The 26,686-nt window shown below is 33.9% G+C and overlaps 1 protein-coding gene and 2 long non-coding RNA genes across 4 annotated transcripts in view; all 3 read right to left on the minus strand.

Moving 5' to 3' along the window:
• The window catches only part of LOC124452307 (carcinoembryonic antigen-related cell adhesion molecule 5-like), a 44,865-nt gene that overhangs the window by 16,907 nt on the left and 1,272 nt on the right, over positions 1–26,686 (minus strand). Inside the window, exons 2-10 of the mRNA XM_047002886.1 lie at positions 25,355–25,702; positions 23,313–23,594; positions 22,842–23,234; positions 19,297–19,530; positions 18,303–18,578; positions 17,310–17,585; positions 16,970–17,224; positions 15,905–16,186; positions 5,780–6,009 (exon numbers count right to left, since the gene is read on the minus strand). Coding sequence (XP_046858842.1) covers positions 5,780–6,009; positions 15,905–16,186; positions 16,970–17,224; positions 17,310–17,585; positions 18,303–18,578; positions 19,297–19,530; positions 22,842–23,234; positions 23,313–23,594; positions 25,355–25,702 — 2,576 coding nt within the window. The remainder of the gene's footprint in view (positions 1–5,779; positions 6,010–15,904; positions 16,187–16,969; positions 17,225–17,309; positions 17,586–18,302; positions 18,579–19,296; positions 19,531–22,841; positions 23,235–23,312; positions 23,595–25,354; positions 25,703–26,686) is intronic.
• Positions 147–1,634, minus strand: LOC124451756. Its single transcript, XR_006950657.1, has 2 exons — positions 1,555–1,634; positions 147–681 (listed from the first exon to the last, which is right to left on the minus strand). It is a non-coding gene; the product is annotated as an uncharacterized LOC124451756 (long non-coding RNA).
• On the minus strand, positions 11,921–14,232 carry LOC124451729. Of its 2 annotated transcripts, XR_006950627.1 has the most exons (4): positions 14,108–14,232; positions 13,199–13,362; positions 12,446–13,034; positions 11,921–12,275 (listed from the first exon to the last, which is right to left on the minus strand). It is a non-coding gene; the product is annotated as an uncharacterized LOC124451729 (long non-coding RNA). The 2 variants fall into 2 exon arrangements; XR_006950626.1 differs by having other exon boundaries at positions 11,921–13,034.

The following is a 26,686-nucleotide window of genomic DNA, read 5'->3' on the forward strand; positions in this document are numbered from 1 at the left end:
AAATTAGTGGAAATTTTCCACTATACTGCTATCCAATGTGATTTTTGGATTTAACCACTGCATTGTGAAGCAATTCGCTTAATGAAAATTTCATTTGTAAAAAAGACTTTGATGTTGCAAAAGAACAACAAAATAACAATAATCACTCAACTTTCAAGCTGTATATTAATAATAAATTTTGAAATTTTGAAAGTCAATCGCGTGACCGACTAGACCTAAACAATATTGACTTATTATGAAGCCTAAACAACTATCATTGGTCTTCGAAGAACTATAAACAAATCATAGTCATCTAAGGCTCTTGATAACCTATTTAATGAGGATATGCAATTGCCAAAGTTAACAGCTAGGTGACGACAGATGCATACGTCAGCGCCAGGGGCGTATCTAGGATTTTGGATACCATAGGCAAAACATTATGACGTCATTCAGTGCTAAACCTATGACGTCATACTTTGCAAAACATACTACACTATTTATGCTTTCGATAAATTGTTTAAATCAAACAGTCTAATCATTCAGCTATGCAGAATCTTGTAGATCTCAATCGTATAAATACATAAAAACATTGTATATTTATACTTACATATCACAAGGTCGTTGATTTTCACTATTCAGAATATTGAATGCACACAAGACTGTTTAGCCCCATATCAGGGCTCATCAGCATGCCTAGGAACACTTTAACGCAAAACAAAAAATCGTGATCCGGCATGGACAGCCCTGTGAGAGCCGAATTAAGCAGACTGGTTATGGCGCCAGAAGTTCGCCTACACCTTTGAAAAGGAGTTTGGTTAGAAATGGGTGACTATATGGGATATTTCATGGATGTGATATTGCTCAATTTTTCACACCATCCCAGTCAATTCCAACCCTTTACCCCCCACCTAAAATGAGCACTCTGGTTTTGAAGGCGCCAGAAACTCGCCTTTCACACCTTTAGCAAATAGCAAAGGAGTTTGGTTAGAAATGGGTGACTATGTGGGACATTTCATGGATGTAAGATTGCTCAGTTTCTTACACCATCCCAGTCAATTCCAACCCTTTACCCCCCACCTAAAATGTGCACTCTCATTTGCCAACAAATGAGCAGAATGTAAATGTAATGTAATAGTCAAAATAGAGCTTTGTATAAAGAGTCTTTGTGAAGACTAAAATTTGGTGTAAGGAAAAATTATTCTATTTATGCTTAACTTTGTAACAATTTTTATGCAGTGAAATTAAATGATATGATTAGAAATTTAAGCAATCGTCAGAACCTGAATCAGGTGATCCAGTCACCTGATTTTCAGGTCTCATAAGTGAAAGTAAATTTATCGACAACGGCCGAGTACCATACACGTACTCAGCAGTTTTAAGATTGGAATATAGGGAAAAAACCTTTATCGGGCGAGCTATTAGTTTGATGCAAATTCTATTGACGTTACTATTGTGTACAACGCACAATAAATGGTTAACATATGGACATTTCAACAAAATAAAAAACTAGGATATGAATAAATTCATGCAAATTTTAGCCTTGTATTTCCAACAGCAAAGTATTAATAACCTCACCAATATCTGGTACAATTTCCTGATGAATTTGCATCAAGGCCAAACCATTTAAGCGTTCCCCAACCATGGTACTTCGCTGATAGTTTTAAGTGTCCTAAGGGAAGAAATAGATCGTTCACATTCACAAGAGGTAATGGGAGCGTTCCTAAAATACGTAGTAAAATTTTAATGTTTTCAAATCCGGCGAAATGAACAGATTTTAAAGTCTGGGCAATGTTATCAGGAAGGAGGCCGCAGTGGGTCTCCCAATAAGTGTACCACAACCTAAGTTCAGCATCTAAGGCCAAAGGATTTGGCAAATCATCATAATAAAAGTTAGCCACAGTTTTGAATGGCTCTTTCCAATCCACCCCATCTCTTGTCATGGACATCATTTTCGTCGGTACAATGCTAAGGCCTTTATAGACATTCACACTCTCAAGGTCGAATCGTGATTCTAAAGAAGATTGCAAATGATCTAGTAGAGGAAGAGTAATTGCACGTTTATAATACTCAGAAATGGTTGTGTGGGGAATATTTTCCCTGGTCGTTTGTTTGCGCACTGTTCTTGGTTTCCATTCTTCAATGCCAACTTTTGCTGCCAGTTCAAGCGCTTCGTCATACCAGGTGTCATGATAAAAATCAGAGGAATTCCTCATGTTCACCACCTCAGTTTTCAAAGTTGAAATTAAATGAATACCATCCATTATATCGATACTCTTACCCTGTAATAACTGTGTTACTGGAAGAGTTGAATCAAGAATATTTCTCGTGATAACTAAAGCAACGACGAAATCAAACCTGTCAATAAGTTGAAACAAAGATGAGGCATCAGACTGAAGCGACGGTTTGAACTCACCATCTAGATTTTCAGACATATCGTTAAGGGTGGTGTATACAGGTACAAAAGCTCTTGGAATGTATCTAAACCTTCGATACGTTCTACCCATCTAGTTTTGCAAACGTCTGTTAATCTAGTCTTTTCGAGTTTGTTTCTGAATTACGTATATGTTTTCAAAGGGAATATTGCGAGTTTGGGAAATTTTAATAAAATTAGTGGCATTGTTAACATGTTTCAACATATCATTGACAACACGTATACTCAAAGAATCGCAAATGGATAAGTTTAACCTATGACTATAGCAGTGTGTATAAAGAGCCTTTGGGTTAAGCTTTAAAATTTGAGCTGCTAGACCATTAGTGCAACCAGCAACTGAACCAGCCCCATCATAACCTTGCCCCCTACAATCATCTATTGATAAAGTCAGTTCCTTTAGAGCCTCTAAAAGTAGCTTGGCAAGTTGAGCACCACTTAGTCCCCACTTACAAAAAGAAATGAAATGAATTCTTCCCTGATATTCATATCGGTATCAACAAAGCGCAAAACAAGAGACATTTGTTCTTTATGTGAAGAATCAGATGCTTCATCAGCAATAACAGAAAAACTTACTTTTTGATATCAGAAATAATCTGATTACTGATTACCTGGCCACAACATTTAATGATTTTATTTTGACTTGTTTTAGAAATATAACTTCTATTCTTACCACAATTCTTTAAATGATTTTCTAAAACTTTATCCCCTCTCCTAACTCCATAATTGAGTGTTTCAATGAAATTACCAACCCTCCAGATGAATAACAACCAACAGTAGGGTGATACTTGGAATCATCACGATGCCCACGAAGAGGTAAACCTAGACGTCCACAAAAATGACAGAATCAATAATTGGAGATAGTATTTCCTATTCTGTTCTATTTCTTTCTTGATACCAGCATCCATGATCATCTCGATAGGCTGCAGAGTACCTGATATTTGGGACGCAAAGCATCAAAATTGGTGATGTGGATGCATGCAAACCGACTTCCCTCCTTTACTTTTTCCAGCATGTTGAGTGAAAGAGCATTTAGCATTCTTCCAATCTTGAAGAGGTTCAGTAAACAACTTTTTACTTTACTGGCCTTGCCTGGGAATCTATTGCCAAACACACACGATAGACAATACGCACCATTTTGTGAAGGTGAATAGCAAAGCCATTCATGCTGGTCTAGCCAATCATGCCTAAATGATCTGCCATTAGATTTAGGAAAATGATACTTTTATCTGGTTTATATACATTTTTATCAAATGACATATTTCAGAATTATCCATACCCTTAACTTTCTCCTATACAAGGAAACATCAAAATTATGGGTTAAAACAGCAGGTTGCATATCACCAGAAGTTGGAATACCAGGCAATAGTTCCTGGGATGATGTGTGAAGCAAAAGACTATTGGCTTTATTTAATGTCTGAGCAAGAGCTGCAGAAGAAAAACTCTCATTGGGCATCCTTTTAAAAGTTGGTTGGGCAGCAGGCCTATTAGTTGAAGTAAAAAAATTTGAAATGTCAACTGTTTTTGGTGCAATATTTGGAAAAATTTTGACAAATTTTCGTTTCTCTGTTGTTGAGCTGCTAGAATTAGACTGTGTACAGGAATTAGACAATTTTCGCTTCAACCTGTGGGCATGGAAAATGAGAGGCACAAAATGATTAGACTGAAAAGTCTCACCTGGTTGTACAGATCCTTCATGACAAAACAAAATATTAATAGCATCCAAACCTCTTTGGCTTAATAACGGGGCTGAACAATACGATTAAATAACAATTTATATCTACTTTCACCAGAATCAGGATAAAAAGTATGAATTTTTCTACCTAAAACAGAAGATAGGCCCAAAATACAAAGAAAAGATGACCATTTCTGGTCATTACAATTTAAAATAGCCTCCTGTTTTACCAGTTCATCTGTTGTATATCCAGTGTCTAAACATTCTTTAGACACTGACAAAGGCAAAAGATTGTTTAAGCTTTGGGCAAAGTAATCACTGTGCTCACTTATAACAGACAAAAGCATGGGTGTTGAGCATAAAAGCAGCATGAATAAATAGCTCAAGCGATGTTAAAATTCGCAAAGTAGGGACCAATGCATTGTTACCTACCAGAACTAGGAAGCTGAACTGTAGAGGCAATTGCCAGAAGCTTCAGATCTTAAAAATATTCAAGAAAAGAAATTAATATTTTGTTTGGTAGATTGATTGCATTGTATGAATGAATTGCTGACTGTAGACAAAGATATAGCGAAATTGAGATTTAACCATTTTACACGTATATATAAATACTACAATACGATATATATAATTATAATATATTTACCTTATTGCAGTACAAGTCTTTCCGTCATGAGCGTGCTTTGGCACATATATTTCAGCTCCAAAATTTCGACACAGAGTATGGTCGGGGTCATAAATTCTATCTAACAGCTGCTCGTTAGTAAACATAGGTCGAACGTCGACCAATAAACGAGAATAAAGCTCATTAAGGCATTTTAAATCGTTTTGGCCAACGCAGACTGAGCAGTCTCGTATAAATTACCACAACACAATGAAGACATTATAAAATATCACAAAACCGTAAACTGAGCACAGAGGCTGTTCAGAAACAATACGAGTGTATGTTAATTTTCAATTGCCTAATTTGCCTAGCTCAACTATGCTTATCAACAGCAATGATTGGTTGGAATTGCTCAAGTTAGGCAAAAAATTGACCAATGAAAGCATACGGTTGCAAAAATTGCCCAATCAGAATACCTATACACGATGTCAAGTTAGGCAAATTCATCTTGTTTAGGCAAATTGCTAACAACCAATCAAATGGCTAGATCGCCTTCTTGACTTAGGCAAAATGGCTGCTTTGCCTAACGACACGGAGCTTTATAGATAATCATACGCATCTGGACTACGATTCATATCAAAATTACGTCATTTAATTGCACAACATTTCTAAACAAAAGTCAGATGATTTGACTGCGATAAAGTGCTATTCATAGTTTCATAATTCGATAAATTCGTATCGAATCTAAGTCGAAGTATATTTTGGTAATTTCACCATAGGCACTTGCCTATGGTGCCTACCCCTAGATCCGCCCCTGGTCAGCGCAGCAGGCAGCGAAAGGGGCATTTGAGGTGTAGGCTTAAGAGTCAATCATAATTGGCAGTGGTAGTCTTTCAGCACAACGAATCTAAATCTCGCAAACAAAGAAAAATATATAACTATCTTCATTGTTTAGCACAATCTTGCACTATCGTGTACAAATGAGATAAAACTGAATAGTCGTAATTTGTTCATGTACAATGTAGAATACTAGCCCAAAAAATTGATGAAGTAAAATTTTAATTTTACCTTTGATGATAGTAAGATTTTTAACATCAGATAAATCATTTCCCAGTTTATTTGTTGCTTCACAACGATATGAACCAGCGTTATTGAAGTTGACAGATTGAATGATGTATGTCTTTTTATTACTGATAACTGCACCATTGTGATAAATAGTGTAGGTTGGTTCAGGATAACCATCTGATTCACAAGTTATTGTCACATTTTGACCTTTTTTTACTGACATTGGACTGATGGTAATATTGGTTTGTTGTGGTGGATCTAAAAAGAATTAAAAAAATTCAATATTCTGTAAATGTTTATAATGAGATCTGAAATGCTGTCTTACAAACTTACAAGTACCTTTCACTATTACTTTAATAGATTTTTCATCTCTAAAACGTGGATCATTATAACTTTGTGCTTTACATGTGTAATTTCCACCATCATTCATTGTAACATTAGTGATTACTAATGTCTTACTTACAACTCCAACATCACTAAGTATGTTGTTATCTTTATCAAACCATGTGACATTAGCAGGAGGGTTACCTCCTTCACCTCTACATACACATGATACATGATCACCTTCATTTACAACCAGAGGAGTTGAACAATTAATTGTCACGTTTGGTTTAACTAAAAAAAGATAAGACAAATTGAAGACATTGTTTTACATAACCACTACCTAATAACTATACAGTGTAGAACAAAAATATTTTTAACCATGAAATGTTGAAATGTTTGTTACATCCTTTCATATGATGGTAAAAACTGTTTTTTATTGTACGAATCATATTTTTATGATTTCCCAACAGCACAACAGATATATGAAACATTTTAAGAGAACGACGATTTTTTTGAACATAAACATGGGTTTCGGATATCTTATACCATGTTCAGTACAGAGGAATGAGAAATATATTCATATGAAATATGTTACAGGTATCAAATTACTGAATAATTTAGAGATACGTAGAAATTGAAGATGGTGTTGATGTGATGACTTTGTTTGTTTGACTTTTTTAGTATAGAGAGCTTCTTTAAGTTTTAGAGTAAAATAAAAGGTAACCGATGTCCAGGATGCAAAATCATAAGTTGTTTTAGTTTTACATTGTAGTGAAGTGTGAAGGTGTTTGTAAATGTGTAAATTTTTGTTGGAAGTTGTGTGTTCTTTGATGAGTGTGAAGAAATGGCGAGTTATCTCCTAAATAATATAAGCAGAATTACATCACGCAAAAGCATCGAAAAAAAAGGAAATAGTGTCTTTCAGTGGCTTTTATTTTGTGGGAGGAATTTGGCTTTAACCTGTGGAATTTTCTCAAAGGAATAAACTACTTTAATGTCCACATAATTACAGAAGCGTCTTGTACACTTTCGAAGTTTTTGCTGGGTAGTTTGTAATAGAAAGACTTGGATTTAGTTTTGTTAGAATAGTCTGTAGTTGATTTGACTGGTTTGTATGTCTGGTTTTTTCTTCACATTAAAGCATTCGACAACTTTGGTTTATGAAATGTAAACGAAAAAGAATTGCGTTTTGAAGTTTCCACTAATGTGTTTACTTCGTTTTAGTAGCCGTTTGATGTACCGTTGATATTGTTTGTCACATCAAAAAGAGATAATATCTCAAACAAGTCGCTCTAAGGCTTAAATCTTTCCGTCCCAGTCATGTAAAAGATGCCATTCGACAATATATCAAGAGTAAACCACATCCATGGGGATTCAAGGTCTGGTGTAGAGCAGGCGACAGTGGAATATTGTACGATTTTGATGTTTACCAAAGTGAAAATGGGAAAAGAAGTGAATTGGGCAAAGGAGCCGATGTAATACTAAACCTGACCTCAACTTTAGCATACCATGCCAATTATAAAATTAATGCAGTAATTTGTTCACAAGTTTCAAACTTCTCCTGCAAATAAAGGAGAGGGGAATGCATTATACTGGTTCAGTACGAAAGAATCGATTGTCAGGATGTAACTTGAAGGAGGAAAAGATCTTGAAGAAGACGGGAAGAGGGTCTTATGATCACAGAGTTGAACAGAACAGCAACATTGTTGCGGTTCGTTCGTTTGACAATAAAGCTGTTACACTCTGTTATACGCTTATTGGAATTGAGCCTATTATGTCAGCTGAGAGGTGGGACAAAAAGAAGAATGAACGAGTCAAATTGCCCATGCCAGCAGTTATTGATCAATACAACAAGCATATGGGTGGAATTGATCTGCTTGATTCATTTCTTGCTCAATACCGTTTCAAGGTAAGATCACGCCGGTGTTACACATATCTGTATTGGCATTTTTCGATGGTTGCAATTGCAAATGCATGGAATTTATACCGGCGTGATTACAGATTGCTGGGATTTCCAATAAAGGAAATGATGAACCGTCGAAACTTTCAGGTATCTGTTGCTTCATCGCTGGTGCATGTAAATTCAAAACGAAAAGTAGGCCGACCATCACCGTCAAGCACTCCATCACCAACCCGCAACAACCAAAGAAAAAACAGCGATTGCCTACTGCTGATATTCAGAATAATGGCTACTGTCATTGGCCAAAGAAAAGTGAGAAACGTGGGCGGTGCAAACTTTGCATGAAAAACAACACAAACACTGTGTGTATGAAATGTGACGTTAGACTTTGTTTTGCTGAGGAACGTAATTGTTTCTATGATTTCCACCAGTGATAGCATTTCAAAAAACATATTTTTTTTCATTCTTAAAAACCTTGTTTTGTGTTGACTAAAAAAATTATACATTTTGCCCTGCTATTTGAGGTGCATATTCTTACAAACCATTTTGAAATGCATAAAGTTATCTTTTATGCCACAATTAGCTCGGTGTTACATATATACTTTATTATGAGGCTAAAATAGAGGCTAAAATGGGACCTAACAAAATTTTTTTCCCCATTTCAGCAAGTAATGACTCCAAATGAGTAAAAACGTCAATGGAAATAGTTTTAGCTATAGAAAATTACATTGTGGGTTCTACAGAGTTAAAATGATCGATATAAATCATATTGTAATTATATTAAATGTTCAAATAAAAAAATACCAATTTCTAAAATTGATAAAAACACAAAATAATAAAAAAACAGGGATGACTTACTTGCAACGAAAACTCTGACTTTGGATATAAAGGAGATAACAGACTGTCCTTTCTTGTTAATCGAAACTCATACGTTCCATCATAACTATGAGTGATATTTCTTAATTGCAGCGTTGAAGGTTTGTAGGCGTTATAATTTGGAGGAATTTGTGCACGTAACTTTATTACATTAAAGTTTTCAAAAACAATGGCCAAAAGTGTTTGTGCATAACCATTACTACTACCAGTAAAATACCAATCTCTACTGTCCAAATCACTTTCTCTATCATTAAATGTCCACGTTATATTGTTCGTTTCTCCAAGTAGAAATGTAAAACTTGTTCCAGAGGGAGGTGATTGAATAATTCCTATACATGACAAGAAATAAAAGACAAATATATAAAATCTAATAACGTTTAATTCATTTTAATCCATTAAATATCAATTATTAAATGAAAACAGTAGCAAAGGATAGATAACAGAAACATATAAAACAAAATTAACATAGAGAACCAGGCTCACCCTAACTCCAATTTAAGGAAATTGTCATTTCAATCGTAGGTGGCCCCCGGAAAATATCCCCGCGTCAAATTTATAAATTTATTTTTCAGTGTCTAAAAATGAGGGCATTATGTCGTCATTGACAACAATTTATATCATTCTGAACAACTTCAAATATCAGAGCCTTTGCTAGCCAAGTAAAATATTTTAGTGTTATAAAAAAGAGAAGTTGTTCCATTCCTGATGACTTTGATGTTAGTTGAAAATTTAAAAGTATTTACATATTCCTAATTTTTTCAATTTCAGTCACATTGATATCATATAGCTAGATGTGTACAATAAAAGGCCCGTTTTGATTTCCAGGAGAGGCCCCGATGTGTCATGAGACAATTGCAAATAAGTCAGTCTGAGCCATTAAGAAACATAAGAAACATCTTATTAATCATAACAACGACTACCAAAGCTTAATGAGCATTAGGCTCTTCAAATGAGCATACAAAGGCAGAGGAATTCAGGTTTTTGAAGGTGTTCCACAAAGACACCACAATTATAAAGAGAAAAATAATGACCTTGAAATAAACTATTGCAGTATTGCAATGATAATGTTGTTAAAGTGTAATCATTGTTACTATATATTTATACCAGCTGCTAAATTATTTAAGTCAGTATTCAACTACGCGTGAATCAATATATTACACAGACAATGAAGAATGTTACGCATGGTAGAATAGTGATGACATTAAGGCTTTGACGCAATATGTGGAGAAAATAACTCATTTCTTTAAGGCAAAAAAATTGAAAATGAAGATAAAAGCGCTCTATTTATTAAGTCTTAGGAAGGAAAACGTAGAAAGTTTGACAAGTTAAAAGACATTGTGAATGTTTAGAAATTCAACACGGATGTAGGGGATGAATTGATATCGATATCAGAATATTTCGAATTTGGTGTTCATTAGGTGTACTGTTAAGACATCGATTAGTCTAGGACCTATGACACAGAGGATATGTACCCCCTACATAGAAATAAACCACGCTAAAATTCAGACTCAAACTTAATAAGATTGTTTTGTTCCCATGAAAAACATGGTGAATACGGTCGCTCCTGAATAAATTTTCATGAAGTCAGTTACGCGAAATTTTCTTATTTTTATTACGTAAATGATTAATTTAATTTTCAATACTCCTAATAAAAATTGTAGCATTTTTCATTTTGTGGATGAAAATTTATTTATTTATTTTAACTATTTTTAGGAGGGTTCAAATCAGCTGAAGCACTGTACACAGAGACGTTTACTCACTGAACTAACGTTGGATGAAAATTACGCAAGAAATGAACACTCTTTGTCTTCTAAAATACTACCAGGTATTGCTTTTAAATTATTTCATTCAATGCAGAACTGATTATGGTCATTGTACACAAAATGAAGAATTAAGTGAGTATTTTAGTCAATATACCTTAAAATTCTAAGCAAATTCCACAGTTGTATTTGACAAAATAACCATTTACTTCCTTAATGATCTAATAAAATAATAAATACCTTGACATGTTGAAATCCACCAGAACAAAACAAATGAAAGGAAGTCAAACTTTGCCATCTTGTATTCTGTCTATAAAGGTAAAGTGAAGATGCAACTTAAGTAAAATCACAGAACTGCTACAGAAATATATGATGTATTCCTTCATATTTTATGTATATTTTTGATTTCCTATAACCATTAATATTGAAGGAAACAATCAGTCCAGAGCGATGTAACAGAGCGATCATATTTTATCAAAACCTGTCTCATGACAAGCCACACAAATTACCCAGAGTTGTTTTAAAAAAAGAATACCAGCCACACAATCTTTATTCTGTAATTTTATCCTTACATATGACTTAATGGTGCTTTTAGATGAATGTATAAATTGTGAAAGTATACTTCGACATGCTGTGCCAATATCCATTTCCTAGTTGATTATAATGCTCTTGAAGACGATGAGCATCCACAAGTGGATTTTGTAAGAAAATCATTGTGAAAAATAACATCTGTATAAATCGCTTTTGCTGAAATATTCTTAGTAATTTTCACAATTTTAATGCACAATTAAAAATTTCTTATACTTTGTCTACAAAGAATTTTAGATGGGGGGCGGGGGACTTTGGAATCGCCAGGGGCCCTGGGAAAGCTTGATCCGCCCCCCTGCTCACCCTATCTATCCTACCAATGATCTTATCCTGAAGTTTTTAGATGAAAACACCAAACGTGGCTAGATTGAGAATGTTCTTGACGAGTCCCAGGGGGCATGCATCATTGAGAAATTTTTGATTTCGTAAAACAGTGAATCAAATGACAAATAACCAAGTTGTCCTTTAACTTTTACCACTTCAACCCATGCAAGCAACTTCAATTCAGATGGTTGGACTGCAAACTTCTGTTTAGCAAAGGACTGTACATGGATGACTTCAGACGACTTTGCTCTTTTTAATCGGGTATATTAGAATTAAAATTTCTTAAAAAAGAGCAAATACCATGGTGAATGGTTAAAATAATGACGTAATAGTTCTTAAAAGAACTGTTTAAAACCTGAACACTAAACCCAACAAGTCACGAAAACAAATTCAGAAATTAAAAGTACAAAAGTAATGTTCTATAATTTCTTTTAATCGTTGTATTTACATTGTTTTCCCATTAGCTTAGAATCTTAAATGACAGAAAATTTTACAAAATTTTAGTAAATAAGGGGACAATATAGAATTGCAAATCCGGTTTAAAATAAAGCGTATTCACTCCCAAGTAAGACATTTGAATTTTACGAATCATTTTAGTGTAAGAAATAATTGAAAATCTGCATTCTGCGGTATATATATATTTAGGCTATCTTCTACCTTAGGCTATCCTGCTCACCTGTCATTGATTATCATTAAAGATCAATGAATATTGTCCACTGATGAGCATAATTGAGATATTTGCTTGCTGAAAACTACAATTGATGTTTATGGAATTGAAGCATTGTTTATACGAAGGAAGGATAGCACAATCCATTGTGCAGTGACTCACACATTAAAATTTAGTTACATTTTGTTCACTAAATTGTTTTTAATGGCAGTTTGCTGTCTTCCTAGAAATTTTTAAATTAAAAAATTTCTTTACCGCCCAAGCTTGCTGAAACAAAGCCACTCAATGTTAGCTTGTCTTTGGGGGTAGGTAAAATCTCACATCTACAGTAGACACGAAAATAAACAAGCAAAAATAATAATGATCACGAAATTGTTTTATTCGTAAACATCCCTTACACTAATGCATATGAAATCATTCAATCGTAAAGAAGAAATTTAAAGAGTTTTCCATCACACTCCTTGAAATTGCTTGATTTCTCTAATTTCTACACTTAATTTCTATGTAAATAAAAGTTTAAATGGTTTAACCATGATAATTAAAATAATAAAAGTAAAACTACGATTAAAACAATATTCTATTCAAAATGCTGTGTTAAAGTCAGTGTGTAATGTTGTTGCCTTATAAAGGCAAGTAAAATACACATTCACAAACTGTAGCATAGATGCCAAGATTCAAGTTTGTTCACGGCAAAAGATTATGTACACAGACACAATCATAAAGTATTCAGTTTAATACTGTTTAGAGATCAAATCTAGATTATCTAATGAAGAACAAAATAAAACTTTATAAATGTAGTAACAGTCTTTACGTACTCTTGTTTTATTAACGACGATCGCCAGTTCTAAAGGAAATTTATAATAAGATTAAACTACCATAATAAGAGAAAGAAAAACATGTTTTCGGCATTTTTAAAAATATTCAACAAATGAATCAATTTTACTTTTTCTTCAACCATCAAAGAATTACGTCGAGCTTTGTGGATCTTTTCCAAAAGATAAAACTTACTATTCCTTCTTTTCATCGCCTTTTTTGTCATCACCTTTCTTGTCGTCTTTTTTCTCGACAGGTGCCAGTTTACTCATATCAATCCTGGCGTATTCAGTTGGTGCAGGACGATTTTGGGCAGGGTTTTTTTAAGGGACATCTTTTAAATCAAGTGAGGAGCATAACTACAGAAAAAATACGTTTATATTGTCATTACAAACATTGTTTTTTTATATTATGTTTGAGCACTCTGGTTACAAAACAATCCATACAATGTGTAACCGTACATCCTGTGTCCCAAGTGCAGGAGTCACCATTTTATTATGGTGATAGCCAGGAGGGCACATTGTTATACACTTTGTATATACTTTATCATATATACATATGATGATAAAATATATGTAGGTTTTTTAATCATCGTAAATGATCTAATAAACCCGTGACGTTAAATAAATTCCAAAGCAGTTCGAGAGAGGGGGGGGACGTTCAGTTGACACGAGTAGTGAAATAGAGAGAGACGTTTACACCATTTTCTATCACCTTATTGTGAGCAAACAGAAACAAAGTCAAGACTAAATATACGGTTTCTTAGCCCAATCGATAACAAAATTTAAATTATGACAATGTGCCGGGTTTGTCTATTGCAGACTGAGCGCTTATTAGAGACACTCGTCTAATATAAAATCAAGTTTCAATGAAGCAATTCGTATGTATTGTTTTCAAGTGTGTTTACAGGTCTTTGAGAATCAATTACTGCTAAATAACAATAATTCTAAATATCGGGTGCTTTCACATACGAGCAGTTTTTAACCCCCCCCCCTGCATAATCCCATGATGCATTCAAATTAATCATCACCATAATCCAACTAAAACAAAATAAATGCACAAATCCTATTTCTAAATAATAAATGACAAATATCCACAACAAACCGGATTTCCTTTCTGTTTTCTCTATCGATCGAGGGAATATACAGGTGGTGGTGCTTTGCTTGTTGATGGTTTACTTTCATCACTTGTTGATGGATTATTTACTGTTTCATATTGATTACCAACAGATTCATGAATCTGTGGGTAATCAATATGAAACAGTAAATAAGCATTCTCTCTAAGTTCTCCAGCCACTTCATAATGATTGGGTTGTGCATTATTAGCTCCTGCTAATGGTTCAACACCATTTTCACGGCTGCAACATAAACAACCATGATTAAATTTTGTACATGATATAGACGAAACAAAGAAAATATAGATAAAACATTAATATAACAGTTCGTACTGTACGAAATACAACAGCTTCTCTAACTTGCTCAAACCATGAAAATATTTTATTCAAAAGATGAGAAATAAAAAACACATTAACATCACATATCACACAAAGAAAATAAAAATGAATAATTCACTTACTGGTATCCTTTTTCTACAATAAACATAACACAAAAGTAGATACTTAATAATTTAGCATTATGATAACATATGATAACAAGATTGGAGCATTTTGATTGAGCATTGGATAGATTGAATTGAACATTTCCATTAAGTCTAAGCTAAAGTTTGCTATAAAAGAGCGTTTTGCTTAAATTTTCTTTTAAGGATTTTTAGCATCTCAGGTAGCGCATGCAAATTGAACAGAAAGAGCTAATAGTATTTTAAACATAAATATGATTTTAAAGCATAGTAAATAAATTACCTTTCGTGTTGCAATCAGTAGATGAATATTTTGACAAATGCTTCAATGACAAATGCTAAAATAGCTACACAGAAATCAACTCAAATTAAAATGTCAAAGAGATGAAAATGCTGACAGAATACTGAAAGACAGAAATAACTATCGAAAAAAATAATAATAATTGACCAAAAAGAACAATTCAAATGAAAGAGTGAAGCTCCATCTTTTTACCTTGGTTGATAGCGAAATTCTTAACATCAAATCTTTGCCCAGTGTAAACTTGCTTCACAACGATAAAAAGAACGATAAAAAAGGCAAAATTTGATGCCACGGATCCGGGTGAAACAGTCTGAGTCCATAGAGCATGCGCAGTAGCTGATTTACAATTTGAGTACGATCACAATTTTAGACGGCCGAACTACGACTAGCGTAAGAATGGCCATGTCTAAGTCATTTACCAACCAGCGTATATCGCGCTAATCAGTAAAAGTCCAGATTAGTGGAATTTTCCCACTAATTTGGTAACTAATGAGATTTTTGGCCGCTGCTTCATAAAGCAATTTACTTTATGAAAATTTTCATTTGTAAAAAAGACTTTTTTACAATCTTGTACTATCGTGTACAAATGCAAGTCAATTGAAGATGAACATTGACAAGTCGTAAATAATTCTGATTTACGTACAAAGTAGGATACTATCTCAAAAATTGATAAAAGTAAGATTTTAATTTTACCTTTGATGATAGTAAGATTTTTAACATCAGATAAATCATTTCCCAGTTTGTTCTTTGCTTGACAACGATATGAACCAGCGTGATTGAAGTTGACAGATTGAATGATGTATGTCTTATTATTACTGACAACTGCACCATTATGATAAATAGTGTAGGTTGGTTCAGGATAACCATCTGATTCACAGGTTATTGTCATAGTTTGACCTTTTTTACTGACATTGGACTGATAGTGATATTGGTTTGTTGTGGTGGATCTGTATAGAATAAAAATAAATTCAATCTCCGACACAAACGTTTATAATGAGATCTGAAATGCCGCCTTGCAAACTTACATGTAGGTGTCACTGTTATTTCAATGGATTTCTCATCTTTATAATCTGTATCATCATAACTTTGTGCTTTACATGTGTAATTTCCACCATCATTCAATGTAACATTAGTGATTACTAATGTCTTACTTTCAACTCCAACATCACCAATTATGTTGTTATCTTTATCAAACCATATGACATTAGCAGGAGGGTTACCTCCTTCACCTCTACATACACATGATACATTATCACCTTCATTCACAACCAGAGGTGTTGAACAATTAATTATCACATTTGGTTTCACTGAAATTAAAAACAGAAAATATTCCTTTCTTAAATTAGTTATGAAAAAGAAAATTAATAATGAGATTATTCGTTAGTGTTAGGTGCATTTTCTTAGGAGTGTTGGATCGATGCCCTAACCAGTCACAAGCCAGCACAAAGCCCGCTTATCACTTGCTAAAAGTCCAGATTAGTGGAAATTTTCCACTAAACTGCTATTCAATGAGATTTTTGGATTAAACCGCTGCATTATTAACCAATTTGCTTAATGAAAATTTCATTTGTAAAAAAGACTTTGATGTTGGAAAAGAACAACAACATAACAATAATCACTCAACTTTCAAGATGCATATTAATAATGATTTTTGAAATTTTAAAAGTCAATCGCGTGACCGACTAGACATAAACAATATAGACTTATTATGAAGCCTAAAAAACTATCGTTGGTCTTCGAAGAACTATAAACAAATCATAGTCGTCTAAGGCTCTTGATAACCTATTTGATGAAGATATGCAATAGGCAAAGTTAACAGCTAGGTGACGACAGATGCATACATCAGCGCAGTAGGCAGCGAAAGGGGCATATGAGGTGTGACTTAAGTGTCAATTATAATTGGCAGTGTTAGTCTTTCAGCACAACGAATCTAAATCTCGCCAACAAAGAAAAATATATAACTATCTTCATTGTTCAGCACAATCTTGTACTATCGTGTACAAATGGGATGAAACTGAACAGTCGTAATTTGTTCAAGTACAATGTAGAATACTAGCCCAAAAATTGATGAAGTAAAATTTTAATTTTACCTTTGATGATAGTAAGATTTTTAACATCAGATAAATCATTTCCCAGTTTATTCTTTGCTTCACAACGATATGAACCAGCGTGATTGAAGTTGACAGATTGAATGATGTATGTCTTATTATTGCTGATAACTGCACCATTATGATAAATAGTGTAGGTTGGTTCAGGATAACCATCTGATTCACAGGTTATAATCACACTTTCACCAATTTTTGGATTTATTTTTGATAGGGTTATGGTCGTAGTTCTTGGTTTATCTGAAATTAAAATTCAAAATTGTACGTATTTGACAATTTGAAAACTTTATTGCAAAAGTACTAAATATATAAGTTCGCAACTTACAATTCACTATTATTTCAATGGATTTTTCGTCAATGAAACGTGGATCATTAAAACTTTCAGCTTTACATCTGTAACTTGCACGATCATTTGGTGAGGCACCAGGGATTACTAAAGTCGCACTTTCAACTCCAAATCCACGAACTGTTGTGCTATCTTTAACAAACCATGTGACATTAGCAGGAGGAATACCTCCTTCACCTCTACATACACATGACACACTATCACTTTCATTCACAAACAGAGGAGATGAACAATTAATCGACACTGTTGGTTTAACTGAAATTAAAAACAGAATCATAATAATAGTCATGATAGAAACAATATGTAAGCGTCAGTGAGGCAGGGGTAAAAACCGGAAGAGGAATGTTGGATCTATAAAGAATAAAATTCATTGTTGTATGTGCTGTGTATGTAAAATTTGATTGGTTCATTCGTAGTCACATGACTTAAAATAGACGCAATGTTTCCCATGAGGGAAACAAGTGAAAAATTGTTGCGTGCTGATTTTAATATCATAAAAAATAAAACAGCTATGGAGCCGAAAACTAAAAATACAAGTCTCGAGTTTATTAAGCAACGAAATTCAACTTGTAATAGAAAAAAATATTGTGAAAACCCTTAGAAGTGCTCCAAAAATGCTGTGGTCACCCTTATAGCATTATGAAACGAAATCTCGACGGACAAATCTCCCCCCCAAAGAGACGTTAATTTCATTTAAAAGCTGTGAAATCTATGAATTTTGTTCCTATATATAACAAAACACTTAATGTATGATTCCGTAAAAATACTGAGCTTTGTTTTCCCTCGAATCGCATGCAATGTATTGAGACTCTTGGAAAACTAAACTCACTATTTCCCTTGGGAGCATACAATAGGTGTATAATATTCCAAAGTCATGATATTTTACCACACGTCAATAATAACAAAGTTGAAGAGGAAGTTTTCAAACATCTATAGTAACAAGATGATAAAATATATATCTTCAAAACTTACATTTTACTTGTATTTCAATGGATTTTTGATCTCTGAAACCTGGATCATCATAACTTTGTGCTTTACATCTGTAACTTCCATTATCATTTACATTAACATCAGGGATTACTAAAGTCGCACTTTCAACTCCAAACACACGAACTGTTGTGTTATCTTTATCAAACCATGTGACATTAGCAGGAGGGTGACCTCCTTCACCTCTACATACACATGACACATTATCACTTTCATTCACAAACAGAGGAGATGAACAGTTAATCGACACTGTTGGTTTAACTGAAATTAAAAACAGAATCACAATAATAGCCATGATAGAAACAATATGTAAGCGTCAGTGAGGTAGGGGTAAAAAGCGGAAGAGGAATGTTGGATCTATAAAGAATAAAATTCATTGTTGTATGTGCTGTGTATGTAAAATTTGATTGGTTCATTCGTAGTCACATGACTTAAAATAGACGCAATGTTTCCCATGAGAGAAACAAGTGAAAAATTGTTGCGTGCTGATTTTAATATCATAAAAAATAAAACAGCTATGGAGCCGAAAACTAAAAATACAAGTCTCGAGTTTATCAAGCAACGAAATTCAACTTGTAATAGAAAAAAATATTGTAAAAACCCTTAGAAGTGCTCCAAAAATGCTGTGGTCACCCTTATAGCATTATGAAACGAAATCTCGACGGACAAATCTCCCCCCCAAAGAGACGTTAATTTCATTTAAAAGCTGTGAAATCTATGAATTTTGTTCCTATATATAACAAAACACTTAATGTATGATTCCGTGAGAAATACTGAGCTTTGCTTTCCCTCGAATCGCATGCAATGTATTGAGACTCTTGGAAAACTAAACTCACTATTTCCCTTGGGAGCATACAATAGGTGTATAATATTCCAAAGTCATGATATTTTACCACACGTCAATAATAACAAAGTTGAAGACGAAGTTTTCAAACATCTATAGTAACAAGATGATAAAATATATATCTGCAAAACTTACATTTTACTTGTATTTCAATGGATTTTTGATCTCTGAAACCTGGATCATCATAACTTTGTGCTTTACATGTGTAACTTCCATTATCATGCACTGCAACATTAGGGATTACTAAAGTCGCACTTTCAACTCCAAACACACGAACTCTTGCGTTATCTTTATCAAACCATGTGACATTGGCAGGTGGATTACCTCCTTCACCTCTACATACACATGACACATTATCACCTTCATTTACACATTATTCACAACCAGAGGAGTTGGACAATTAATCACCACTGTAGGTTTTACTGAAAACAAAAGCAAAAAAATTTCACTAATTATGATAAAGAAAATGGATGCTGAAACAATTTTCTCTTCAACATAATGAAAAAATAAAGTCTAAGAGATTTTTCTGAAATTGCAAGGCTTTAATAAACTTCCAACTAATAGCTGAAAATAGCAAATATTTCTTTCACAATTAATGCAACGCAATAAGAAGTCCTACGTTTTTATTGCCAATTATGTGGTAAGAATTGCGCTGACGCATGCTATTTAGATTGCCATCGGATGAGTTCAAGGAAAGTGATCATAACTTCTTGAAAAGGATATTTCTTTCGAATAGATTTCGCGAGAAATTATTAAGCAAATTACTTTTATCTACTAACGATGAAAAAAGAGAATGAAGCTCTTTCGTGTGATGACGTCAAAGCGACCATGTTGGTAGGCAACTTCAAAGGGCCTACGCTGAACACAACATAAAATAAATACAGATTCTTTTACCTATAGGAGATTTTCTACCAACATGGCGAGCAGTGAAAACATTCCATAACCAAGAATTTGTTTTTCGAAAGAAATGTCATCTTTATAGCTTGGAAGAAAACCATTCTGCCACACAGCCCCAACCCCATTGGACATTCTCTGTAGCAGCATTTGCAGCTGAATCTGAATTCAGGTCTTGAGTATGTACCTACGATTTCTTCTGTGTTCTGTTCTGTAGTCGCTTTTTACCATGTAGCTTCTGGGTGTTTAATGCTTTCGTATCATCGTTTCGCGAGTCCATGGTCATACCGAGTCTTGGCGAAATCTCACTCATTCACCTTCTTTCAGTTGTTGCGAAGCCTTGGCAGTGCAGTTATTGACGAGCAGTGTGAAATGGAGCTTGGTCGATAGGTTTGGGATACAGCTTACATTGTAAAGTAGGAATGGTTGATCAAAGCGGCTTGCGCGGGGCACATACCGTCAATGGGGGTGTTACGATAGTCTAACAGCACAAAATATTGTTGTCGGTCTTGTCCATTCGCTTTGCATTTCTTTTTAGAATGTTTTTGACTGTCTGAACTGTTTATCAGACGTAATCCACCTGAGTGTGGATAACTCGGACTTATAGTGTTATGTGTGAAATGGTAGTCTAACGCAAACTGTTTACATTCTACCGATGAGTAACGAGGCTGACTATAGGATACAATCGTTTCCAGAATTCCATGTCAACTAAATATGGACTTTGTCTTATTGACAAAGGTTTTGCTTTGGTGTTTCTTAATTGCCATTGGATTACGACGTCATCGTTATGATACTCAAATTCACTCAGAGGTTGGTTGCTATTCAGTTAAAAACAATGTTGGTAATTTTGTTGAATCTTAAAATTTTAGTGTTAGAGCTGGTGACCAAACTTTTGAAAATCATTTGTTCGAATGTGGCATGTATAAAAGAATATTGCCCAGACAAGACAAAAAAATCATCACTTGCATTGATCAGGTAATATCGACGAAGATAAAAAATAGATATTATTCTATAGTCATCATTCAGTCATCGACTAAATTCACCTGTCTGTAACACTCTTTCTAACGTTGAAATTAATAACATGTTATCTGTTGTTTCTCAAGCTGCAAATTTCATCAACATAACACAGATACGCAACATGCCCTTAGCTAAGCACGTGAAAAAGTCAGATGTTCAGACCAAGAAGACAAAACTGGTAAGTTTTTGTAAAAACAGATGGGTTGAGCGAGTTTACATTCTTCAAACGTTCGAACATTTATCCCTTTAATCGACACTCTTCAGGACATGATAAACAATGTAAGCGGCGAGGTCAAGCCTTTCCTTGCTGCTGATGCTTCCCAGTTACTTTCATTAGTCACTCAATTTCATTTTATTGTTGCGCTAGTTATTACCAGAAAGATTCTGGATGCTACTCTTCCAGTACGCAATTATTGCATGGAAAAACTATTGATGTTATGGATGGTTTTCATTTGATAATCACTTTGAAGAATGATGTAGTCAACATGAGGAAGAGCATTGATTATTATCATTGATTTTAACAACGGCGATTTCGCTCACTTTGTAACCCTGCAAAAATTGACAGTCAAGGTATTCCAAAATGCTTGAAATCGCATTTCTAGCACCTTATGTTTCAAAATTTCCAAAGGGAGGATGTCCGGCGTCCGCTGTTCTATGGCTGAAGTTTGAAAAATTCTAGAACCGCCTCTGGTAGCCAATATACACTTCAACCCATGATTTCGTAATCAACCAATAACATGACCCATACGACGCATGCACATGGTTTGAATTTCTTAGTCCTCTAACGTTGCAACCACTGGTCTAATTATTTTTCTACGTTTCTAACTGAATAGATGTATTGCTTTCATTAATTTTCAAATGAAAAATATAAATTTCTAAAACTAATAAGAATACAATATAATAAAAATAGGAGACTTACTTGCAACAAAAACTCTGACTTTAGATATAAAACTAGGTAATGAATCGCCCTTTCTTCTCAATTGAAACTCATACGTTCCATCATAACTGTGAGTGATATTTCTTAATTGCAGCGTTGAAGGTTTGTAGACGTCATAATTTGGAAGAATTGGTTCATTAAAGTTTTGCACTGATAAATCCAGAAAGACAGTGGCCAAACGTATTGCTGTTGAACCATTACTACTACCCGTAAAACCAATCTCTACTGGCCACATCATTTAAATCATCATCAAATGTCCACGTTATATTGTGTGTTTCTCCAGGTAAAATGTAAAACTTGTGCCAGGGAGGTGATAGAATTTTTCCTATTACAAGAAATTAAAGATAAAACTATAAAATCGAATAAAACTTATATCATTTTGAGCCAATAAAGACCAATTTTAAATAAAACAGTACCAAATGACAGATAACAAAACATATCACACCTAAGTATATTTTTATCTATCATAACAACGACGACGACTACCACATGCATAATACCCTGTGAGCTGTTCAAATGAAAATATGATGACAGAGGAACTCAGGTTTTGAAGCTGAGGCACCACAATTTAGAGAGACCTATGTCACAGAGGATATGTACGACCTCAAGCAAAAATGGATCACCCTAAACTTCAGATTCAAACTCGTTAACATTGTTTTGTTCCCATGCAAAACATGGTGAGTTGTTTTCCATACGGTCGCTCTAGAATAACTTTCGGCGCCGTGTGCCTGAAAGCATGCGAAGTAAGGATAGGAAAATAAGCACCAACGCCTGTGTTGTGGAGTTCAAAGAGCATTTTTTATGATAGTTTTATGTTAAGACTTTTAAAGACCTTTTTTGCAATCTTGTACTATCGTGTACAAATGAAAATCAATTGAAGATGAACATTGACAAGTCGTAAATAATTCTGATTTACGTACAATGTAGGAAACTATCTCAAAAATTGATGAAAGTAAAATTTTAATTTTACCTTTGATGATGGTAAGATTTTTAACATCAGATAAATCATTTCCCAGTTTGTTCTTTGCTTCACAACGATATGAACCAGCGTGATTGAAGTTGACAGATTGAATGATGTATGTCTTATTATTACTGATAACTGCACCATTATGATAAATAGTGTAGGTCGGTTCAGGATAACCATCTGATTCACAGGTTATTGTCACAGTTTGACCTTGTTTTACTGACATTGGACTGATGGTGATATTGGTTTGTTGTGGTGGATCTGTAAAGAATAAAATTAAATTCAATATCCTATACAAACGTTTATAATGAGATCTGAAATGCTGTCTTACAAACTTACAAGTAGCTTTCACTTTTACTTCAATAGATTTTTCATCTCTAAAACGTGGATCATTATAACTTTGTGCTTTACATGTGTAATTTCCACCATTATTCACTGTAACATTAGTGATTACTAATGTCTTATTTACAACTCCAACATCACCAATTATATTGTTATCTTTATCAAACCATGTGACTTTAGCAGGAGGGTTACCTCCTTCACCTCTACATACACATGATACATTATCACCTTCATTCACAACCAGAGGAGTTGAACAACTAATTGCAACATTTGGTTTTACTAAAAAGAAGACAAATTGAAGACATCGTTTTACATAAACACTATCTAACAACAATGCAGTGTAGAACAAAAATATTTTTAACCATGAAATGTTGAAATGTCTGTTACATCATTTCTTATGATGGTAAAAACTGTTTTTTATCGTACGAATGATATTTTTATATTTTTCTAAAAACACAACAGATATACTGATTACTATTCGGCAGTCTAGAAAATCCTGGTAAAGGTCGGGGCCATTCTAGCACAATCGACAGAAATGCTTGTCCAGTGGAGGCAGATAAAATTGTCCGAGGTTGATGAAGTAACCAAACTTAACACGAATGCTCATGCGCTATTAGACCACACAACCTGTGAGCTATCATTTAGACGTTGGGCATCATTATAAAACCCACGTTACATAAACTACTTTCCCTAAACGATATAACGCAGAAAAAATGCGAAGCTGTTTTGGAAATCAACATCATGGAGGCAGCCTGGCGGATTGGTACACCAAAACAATACAAAGAAATTTTATCAAAATGGAAACAATACTGTGGTAAGCGGGCGATTAATCCAGTTTATCCAACTGCTAGCAACAAAATTTTGTTGAATGTTAAAATTTTAGAGTTAGAGCTGGTGATCAAACTTTGGAAAATCATTTGTTTAAATGTGACAAGCATAAACGAATATTGCCAAGACAAGCCAAAAAAAATCATCAATTGTTTTGATCAAGTAATATCGACAGAGATAAAAAATAGATATTATTCTATCATTGCAGATGAAGCTGCGATTCTTCTGAAAAAGAACAGTTGCCCCTTGTTCAACGATTTGTTGATTCTTTAATGAATGCAATTTAAACACTCACTGTTAAAGTCATGGACTAAATTCATCTGTCTGTAAGACTCTTTCTAACGTTGAAATTAATAACATGTTATCTGTTGTTTGTCAAGCTGCCAATTTTATCAACATATCACAGATTCGCAACATGCCCTTTGCTGAGCACGTGAAAAAGTCAGATGTTCAGACCAAGAAGGCAAAACTGGTAAGTTTTTGTAAAACCAGATGGGTTCAGCGAGTTTACATTCTTGAAACGTTGAAACGTTTATCCCTTTAATCGACACTCTTCAGGACATGATAAACAATGTAAACGACGAGGTAAAGCCTTCCCTTGCTGCTGATGCTTCTTACTTACTTTCATTAGTCACTCAATTTCGTTTTATTGTTGCGCTAGTTTTTACCAAAAAGATTCTGGATGCTACTTTTCCAGTACGCAATTGTTGCATAGAGAAACTATGATGTTATGGATGGTTTTCATTTGATAACCACTTTGAAGAATGATGTAGTCAACATGAGGAAGAGCATTGATTATTATCATTGATTTTTACCAACGGCGATTTCGCTCACTTTGTAACCCTGCAAAAATTGTCAGTTAAGGTATTCCAAAATGCTTGAAATTGCATTTCTAGAACCTTATGTTTCAAAATTTCCAAGGGAGGATTTCCGGCGTCCGCTGTTTTATGGATGACGTTTGAAAAATTCTAGAACCGCCTCTGGTAGCTAATATACACTTTAACCCATGATTTCGTAATCAACCAATAACATGAGCCATACGACGCATGCACATGGTTTGAATTTCTTAGTCCCCTAACGTTGCAACCACTGGTCTAATTATTTTTCTACGTTTCTAACTGAATAGATGTATTGCTTTAATTAATTTTCAAATGAAAATATAAATTTCTAAAACTGATAAGAATATAAAATAATAAAAAAGGACGACTTACTTGCAACGAAAACTCTGACTTTAGATATAAAAGAAGATGACGCACTGCCCCTTCTTGTTAATTGAAACTCATAGGTTCCATCATAACTATGAGTGATATTTCTTAATCGCAGCGTTGAAGGTTTGTAGACGTCATAATTTGGAAGAATTGGATCATTAAGATTTATCACTGACAAATCCAGAGTGACAGTGGCCAACAGTGTTGATTGTGAACCAGTACTACTACCCGTAAAAAGCCAATTTCTACTGGCCAAATCGTTTAAATCATCATCAAATGTCCACGTTATATTTTCTGTTTCTCCAGGTAAAAATGTAAAACTATTGGCAGGAGGAGGTGATAGAATTACTCCTATGATCAGAAATGAAAGATAAATGAATAAAAATAGGTACAAAGTGCGTACATATGGTTTTGAAATAATTTAAATGTTTATTTAAAGTACATAAAATATACGAGAATTTATAAGAAACTTTACGAAAACATCTTTAGTGAAATCCCAAAGTTATTTCATTTCGTAAAAGCGAAAATAAGCAACATCCTCAAGAAATCTCTCCAATTTTAACTATAAATTCATTACTATTTTAAATGCAAACCATTTTTTGAGATAATTACTATTTTTAACAATTGTCTTTCCAACGTTTACTGAAAAATCAGATAACATTGAAAATTATACAACTGTATTAAGCCTGTGTAGTTTTGTTTTTACTCTTGTCTTCATAACATTTTGATAGGACTTAATTGCCAACGATTTGTTCCAATTGAGATTAATTTCAAACTTATGTTTAATCTTTCAACTCAGAAGGATTGCAAATAGCATGACATAGCAAATATTTCATATTCGATAACAGAAATGCCAAATAAATAGACTTTAGTTATCATAAAAATTTATTAAGTGTAAAGTGCCACAAGATTCTACGTATTTTAGGGCCATTACGTTTTGTACTGAACATTAACGATTGGCCTTACTGTCTAACAAAAAACAAAACCTCCATTGTTTGCTGGTGACTCCATAACTTATCTAAAGTGTGGCAATTTAGTGTTTCTTTAAAGTTTGCAAATTGAAAAGCAACATGCTACAATGATAACAAGCCTGTCACTAACTATAAAAGCAATGATTAACAACATAAATAATTAGGGAAACTGTCTGAAGCTTTCAAATTATGTTAAAACTTCACTGTAAAACAAAACTAGCAATGCAAGGGATAATGCAAATTGCAAAGGAGCTTTGGCCTATTTTTGCCTTCTGGAGCCGAGTCTGTTTAACTCCAGCATAACACTCTGGCAGAAGTTGTTCGTGATATAAAATATACTGCCAGACTTTGGAAAAATATTAAA

The sequence above is a fragment of the Xenia sp. Carnegie-2017 genome, unplaced genomic scaffold, assembly GCF_021976095.1.
Source record: "Xenia sp. Carnegie-2017 unplaced genomic scaffold, XeniaSp_v1 HiC_scaffold_24, whole genome shotgun sequence".
Taxonomy (NCBI): Eukaryota; Metazoa; Cnidaria; class Anthozoa; order Malacalcyonacea; family Xeniidae; genus Xenia; species Xenia sp. Carnegie-2017.